Source organism: Macrosteles quadrilineatus, unplaced genomic scaffold, assembly GCF_028750875.1.
Source record: "Macrosteles quadrilineatus isolate MER2022 unplaced genomic scaffold, UCM_ALF_1.0 Scaffold_7__1_contigs__length_78375512, whole genome shotgun sequence".
Lineage (NCBI taxonomy): Eukaryota > Metazoa > Arthropoda > Insecta > Hemiptera > Cicadellidae > Macrosteles > Macrosteles quadrilineatus.
In genome coordinates, this window is record NW_026542600.1 from 63454705 (window position 1) to 63462145 (window position 7441).

A 7441-nucleotide genomic window follows, 5' to 3' on the forward strand; every position below is an offset into this window, starting at 1 on the left:
AAAATAACTTTTAAAAATAATCATACACTTCATAGAACTAATCGAGACTACCTTCAATAATTTAGCCTACAGGTTTAATGTATAATTCCCTATTTTTAGTAGTTAGTGTTTTACCTGTAGGAAATACAAGGGACAGTTACATACATGAAATTAAGTCAAGATGGGCAATAATTCTATATTTAAGTAACTTTAAAATTTACTGCACCTCCAGATTCACGATGTGATGTTATCCAGGCCTAACAGACAGAATAAACTAAAAAAATACTGTTACTGTGCCTTAGCCTATCAAAACTTCAAATTTGTCTTCACTACTTTTTTTTATGAGTTATTGAGTTCTCATTGGCAACTCATAGTGAAGGTTTGCACTCATTTACTCCAACATACTTGACAAACCTTCACTAATTAAAAATATTACAATTGACATGAAGCTAATACTTGACGTGTTGACCTGGTAAACTCCAAACAAATAAACCTGATTTAAAAATTTCTAAGCTAAGCGAAAGTCATCTTTCGGTTAGCTATACAGCCAACCTGCATACTTAGCAAATTTCTGTTGGTTAAATTCAATTTCCAATCAAATGTCCTTAAACCCTGTTTGAAAACTTTAGGTTTGGCGCTACAAGGAAGTTGGCGATGTGTGTTTTAGTGAAATGTTAATTGCTTAGAATATCACCAATAAATTTGCCAAATTGGATCACAATATTATAAACAAGCTAACTAAAACAGTGTATTTATTCTCAATAGAATAACACGAGAATCTTAAACTTAAATCATCGTAACATTTTCTCTGTAGCCATTGAACAAAATGACAGGAAAAAATGCTTCAATAAAATAAATTATTTGTTTTTTAAGCTATAAAAATTGGTTTGGAAATAAATGGTAATAGCTTATGCTGTAAGGATCGAAAATGGGATCACCTATTTTCACACCATAACTCCCACCCCCATAAAATCCCATCCCCATGGTCCGATCATGCTGGTAAGCGAACTAATTCAAATAAACGTAGGACACGTTTGTACCAAATTTCATTAAAATTGGATAATTTCTTCTTGAGTTGTCGTGCTAACGGACACACACACAGATATCACTTCGAAAACCACTGTTTAGGAGGACCAAAAATGGATATTTTCCCCTAAACCTCAAACTCCAAAATTTTGACTTAAACAATTCTTTCTCCCTTTACATGTATAGAGAGATAAAGTAAAAAGTAGCGCAAGTGAAGAAAATCCTTACTTATAAACCTCTTTTCGAAGTACAATAGAAATTAATTCTATTGTAGAAATTAATAGAGATAAATGAATTTTCCTGTTTGGTTAACAGTCCTGAAATATTTTGAAGCTGCGAGGTAATTTTCTCATGCTACATGAAAACAATTAGTCCTAAAATTGGTATTTGTTTCATCAATACAATTAAATGAGCCATTTTGATTAAATAAGTCTCAAAATAATTTAAAGCCAATCAAGATATAAAAGCCCCTATTCATAAATGTACCTCTAATTAGAAGGCCTGTTAACTGTTACACAAAATGTCTTGTCACCCAAGTCCTCTTACGCTTGGTGTCAGATAAATTCGTGGTAATTTTAATTAAACCAAAATGGATAGCTCATCTTCAGCAGAATATTTTACTGAGCTCTAAACTTGAGGTGAATATAATTTCAACCAGTATTTATATACAGTTGTTGAATTTAACATAAATAAATGATTTAGCAAGCTCATGTGGCGAGGTTTATCAGTGAATTTCTTATTTCTTAAAACTAACCTCTGTACACAAGTATCAAGTTTATCAAACGTCCAAAACATCATTAACATAATTCTTATCTTTAAACATCTTTTTTGGATTTGTGTTCATTTTTTTAGTCTTAACATATGAATCTTAAAACCAATATTAGGAATATAGGAAACAAAATTATTCAAAGAAAAGATCAGTTTAAATTTTTAAAAGTAAATTTTTGCATTGAATAAAACACCTCGTATTACATATATATGGAGAAGTATTAAGCTCATAATGGATAAAAAATTAGAAAATATATTGAATTAAAACTAAAACTATGTTAACGTGTGCTACGTGTTATTCTTGATGAGCTGGAAGGCATTATTAATGTTTGTTTGATAGAATGAAAATGTTGAATCCTTGTCACAAATTAAAATGCGGTCATGTGTTTGGTTATAGATTGTCCTAGAATGTTTGGTAATAAAAGTGTCGAAGCTTCAATACGTTCCTTAAATTCGATTTTTAGTGGTATTTTTGATCACCAATACATAAGAGAAGACTAAAGCAATAGTTTAAACAAATATGTATGTCTAGTAAAACGAAACCTGAAAATCCTAATTTTACAAAAAGGCTGTTTTGCGTTAGATTTTAAGGTTTCTGAGAATAGAAGAATGCTAAAAAGGTCATCTTTACACTTCACTCTTTTTCTTTACAACCATCCACCTTTTGTATGTACATGGTGGTTATTAAGTACTTTCCCCCTATGTTTTTCTACAATTTATGTATTTAGTGATTTGCAATTATACGGCTCATTGCATAGGTACATACTACATACTCTGCATACTACTTGTATAGGGGGGTTACCAGAGGTTAACAAAAATTTTGGTTTTCTAAATCAATTGTGCAATAAAAACTCAGAAGGGTCGAAATGTAACCAAACTTCAGTGTTAGCAATAGCATTAGAAACTTTTTACTCGTATTTCAACTTATTACAATACCTACCTTGATTTGGTATTACGTTTAAAATATGTTGTTTTGTACTTCAACAGAGGATTAAATTAATCTTCACTGAGTAATCGAAGGTAAAAAGGTAACGGACGGCACGTTGTCAATATCAACTCACATTTGTTCTAATGGTTATAGACACGATGGTGATGCAGAAGATACGCAAGCATGGGTTTGCGGAAGACATTGGCCTATGTAAAGTCATTGTCGATATTAACTAACATTTGTTCTAATGGTTATAGACACGATGGTGATGCAGAAGATACGCAAGCATGGGTTTGCGGAAGACATTGGCCTATGTAAAGTCATTGTCGATATTAACTAACATTTGTTCTAATGGTTATAGACACGATGGTGATGCAGAAGATACGCAAGCATGGGTTTGCGGAAGACATTGGCCTATGTAAAGTCATTGTCGATATTAACTAACATTTGTTCTAATGGTTATAGACACGATGGTGATGCAGAAGATACGCAAGCATGGATTTGCGGAAGACATTGGCCTATGTAAAGACATTGGCCTATGTAAAGACATTGTCGATATTAACTAACATTTGTTCTAATGGTTATAGACACGATGGTGATGCAGAAGATACGCAAGCATGGGTTTGCGGAAGACATTGGCCTATGTAAAGTCATTGTCGATATTAACTAACATTTGTTCTAATGGTTATAGACACGATGGTGATGCAGAAGATACGCAAGCATGGATTTGCGGAAGACATTGGCCTATGTAAAGACATTGTCGATATTAACTAACATTTGTTCTAATGGTTATAGACACGATGGTGATGCAGAAGATACGCAAGCATGGGTTTGCGGAAGACATTGGCCTATGTAAAGTCATTGTCGATATTAACTAACATTTGTTCTAATGGTTATAGACACGATGGTGATGCAGAAGATACGCAAGCATAGATTTGCGGAAGACATTGGCCTATGTAAAGTCATTGTCGATATTAACTAACATTTGTTCTAATGGTTATAGACACGATGGTGATGCAGAAGATACGCAAGCATGGGTTTGCGGAAGACATTGGCCTATGTAAAGTCATTGTCAATATTAACTAACATTTGTTCTAATGGTTATAGACACGATGGTGATGCAGAAGATACGCAAGCATGGATTTGTGGGGGACATGTGGCCTCATATCCAGATAATGAAGCTCTCGGGCTTCTGGATGTTTGAGTACTATGAGGAGAATGGTGGGGCCATACACCTGATGCGTATGCTCTATGCCGCGATCACCACTATTCTCATGGTCATGCAGTTTGGATTCATCCTATTGTTTCTCATTTTCGACACCTACAACGGCGACCAAATAGCTTCTGCTACCATCAGTTTCCTCTTCTTCGCACACAGCATCACCAAGTACTTTTACTTTGCGTTTCGCAGCAAGGCCTTCTACAGAGTGCTGGGGTCATGGAATCACGTAAGTTTAAAATCCGTGTTCATTTAAGGCTAGTGGGCTACGCCACAATTTTATTATATTTTGATACTGATTGGTTTTTTTTATTTTACGCCAGTTAGTCAAGAAACTAAATGCATTTATGTCATTCAATAAATTAATAGTTGCAACAAATAAGATAAAATAAATCTACAAAAGTAAGACCTGTTCATTTTATCTTCAGTACACATAGAGAAATAGACTGTTAAAGGTGGAAAACAATGATTATCTCCAGAAACGTAAATCTAGAAATAATTATGTCACTACAATCTACATTTTAAGAAATTGAAAATTCACCCGTTACTACACTAGAATTGCATTATTAATAAATATGTCTTCAAAAAAATATCTATTGATACAAAAAACCTTTGCAAGACCACACCAAGGAAAATGTAATATTAATTTCCCTAAACAATTTCATTAGACTGGACTAGTTATTATATTTGCATGGCATTGGTCCAGTCTCAATTTAATAAAGTCTCGATATTTCCAGTGGAAGTGATAAGAAATATACGTTTTTGAAGTAGTATAATGGACGTTGGCGATGAAAGAACTTATACATCCGATTGAAAAGTACTCCATTCAGATACTTTTATATTACGATCACCTGTTTTCTTTTTATAAAAAATAAGTAAATATAATAAAAGTGTATTAAGAATGACTCAACTGTATTAGGATGCCGTTAGCGATATTTTGAAAGTTTCATTCTTTCTTAAATGTTGCAATTTCACTTTCTTTACGTAAAGTATGGCTACATAGTAAAAGTTGGGTCGTTACTAAATGTAAATAATACTTAAGATTTGTTAAGTGAGATAGTTTATTTGTACTGTACCATTAAAACTGTTGACTGTATCATCTTTCTGTATACATACACAATACAGTATGGGTTTTCTCTGTTACGTCCCTTTTTCGGCCGTTCCGCTCAACCGATTTTTACTATTGAAGCGTCATTGTAACGCTTATGATTTAGTGGAGTGACGAATGGTAATTAAAAGATTATTTTCTTTAGGGCAGGGCTAAGCCCCCCTAGGTTTAGGGCTACCTCCCCCTTAAGGTACATAACTGTTGATTGTGCATAGAGGATTATATCAAATATCCAACATATTCTCTCTGGGCATAGCCTATCATGATTAACTCTGGACTAAACTAGGCAATCATGCAAAGAATTTATCCACATTTTGCTTTTTTAATATTACTTGTGTGTAAAGGATACAAAATGTAAGAAGCGAAGTAAAAAAATGTGTATTCAAAAGGGCAGATAAAATTAAAAACTTCAATTCAGGCAACGCCATTCAAAGACAATGTAGCTTAACATAATGATTACCATATTTGTGCAATGAAGACAGCTTCTTTGCAAATTTGCAACTGTTCTACAGACTATTGTTTTTATGTGAATGGAATTTGTAAATGCAGTATTTTTACACTTTGAAAACAAAAATAACATTCAACTTTACAAAGGTAAAAATATTTTCCTCACAAACTATTGGCACAGATTCTGCGAGGTCAAATATAAACAAACTGTGACATAAACATGTAACATAAATTGTTGTCAGATCAACTCGCACCCTCGTTCGTGGAGTCGAATGCTCGCCATCGCACTCGGACCATGCAGCGAGTCAGGCGGCTCTTGCTCATCATAGGTATTGGCACTCTCATGTCCGTCATGGCTTGGACCTTCAGTACCTTCATCGGACCCTCTACTCGCCAGATCCCGGACCCGGACGACGGTAACCGCACTATTTCCATGGAAGTGCCAAGACTCATGCTGGGTACCCATCTCTTCTGGGACGCATCGACTGGAGCCAACTACGTGTTTACTTTCACTTACCAGGTGACTAGAGCCTTTGAGATATTTCATTGCAAAGTTAAAGGTGTAGCAAGTTTTAGAATACAAATCTACGTGAACCGGACACAGTGCCCCTGGTGTCAATTAGGGATATCTACAGAATTCAGAAACTTTCTTACCAAGGAAAACTAATCGTCCAACTTATTGTAAATTTTAGTATATTTTATTTTACATACAACATTGTAGCACATGTAACTGAAGGAAAATATCTACTTTTGACACCATAGTAATCTGTGAGTAGCTCATTCTTATAAGTTAAATTTCAATCAAAGATTTGCTTCGTGCGTATAGATGTAAAGTCCACTTCAATATGGAAAGATAATAATAGAACTTGCCCGAAGTCGTTCGCAAAACTACGTACAAAACTACGTCAGGTAATTTACAAGTAGTAAATTAAATATTTTATGTGGGTGGTTTACTACTTGTCTATAAATAAACGTCCGATGAAAGGAAATTGTATTCTAATACAGCCGACTGCAAATACATTAATATAAAGTCCACATCTATTTTTGATAAGTGAATTAGATTGCTTCACATACTGCGACAATACAGGCTTTATTCATTAAGAACATGAAATTGTTAAATTAGAAACGATTTATTCTAAATTACCTAGTTATCTACGTTAGTAATACTACTAAATACTGTATACTTATTTTACTCATAAAATACTTTCAGATAGGCAAGGAATACTACTAAATACATTATACTTATTTTACTCATAAAATACTTTCAGATAGGCAAGAAATTCAAAATATCTTTTTTACATTTTTTTCATGTTTAACTTATGGCGTAAATAAATACTGGTAAGCATCGAATGCGAAAAGCTTTATTGTTGACAACTTGTTAAAGCTGTTAACATAGCTGACAAATATTTTAAAGTTGTATAACAAACTTGTATAACTGTAATTGTATAAATGATCCTTATCCCTTGAACTGCCTCTCGTGTGAGGTCATATCGGACGAGGAAAAGAAGTGTTTCACTTCACTATATCTTGAATTATGGGTTAAGTCTCTGAATCACTAGAGGATTTATCAACTAGTTGTAAAGAGTTTACTTGGGATCGATGTGCTAAATGAATGGTAAAGTTTTATAAATGGAACGTACAAATGATGTAAGTTTTCCAAACAAAATTGTAAGTGGATACCTTACTATCGAACGGCGTTACAATTTGAGGTATACTCACTTCAGTAAAGAATGACTCAATAAGGAAGTAGCAATTACCGTGGTCTTCATCGTAACGACTAATTCAGGGTTCCGCTGTATTTTTTAGTGTTTGTGAAGACAATTCATTATTACATGGCAACTACAAACTGTAATTTCAAGCACGATTTTGAATTTCTCATTCTCCAAAGTCCATATAACTAAAATTATTGTATTTAATATTGGAGCCTCACATAAATTTACTATAGACCAATAAGGTAAAATCGAAA

General features: G+C 33.6%; 1 protein-coding gene across 1 annotated transcript; it reads left to right on the top strand.

Annotated features, from left to right (window-relative positions):
* Positions 1-3819: 3819 nt before the first annotated feature.
* On the top strand, positions 3820-4176 carry LOC128999048 (odorant receptor coreceptor-like). The gene has a single exon (XM_054425405.1). The coding sequence runs from the start codon at positions 3820-3822 to the stop codon at positions 4174-4176; it is 357 nt and encodes a 118-aa protein (XP_054281380.1).
* The last annotated feature ends 3265 nt before the right edge of the window (positions 4177-7441 follow it).

Coding starts and splice junctions, on each gene's coding strand:
- LOC128999048 (XM_054425405.1), top strand. CDS start 3,820: ATGCAGAAGATACGCAAGCATGGATTTGTGGGGGACATGTGGCCTCAT.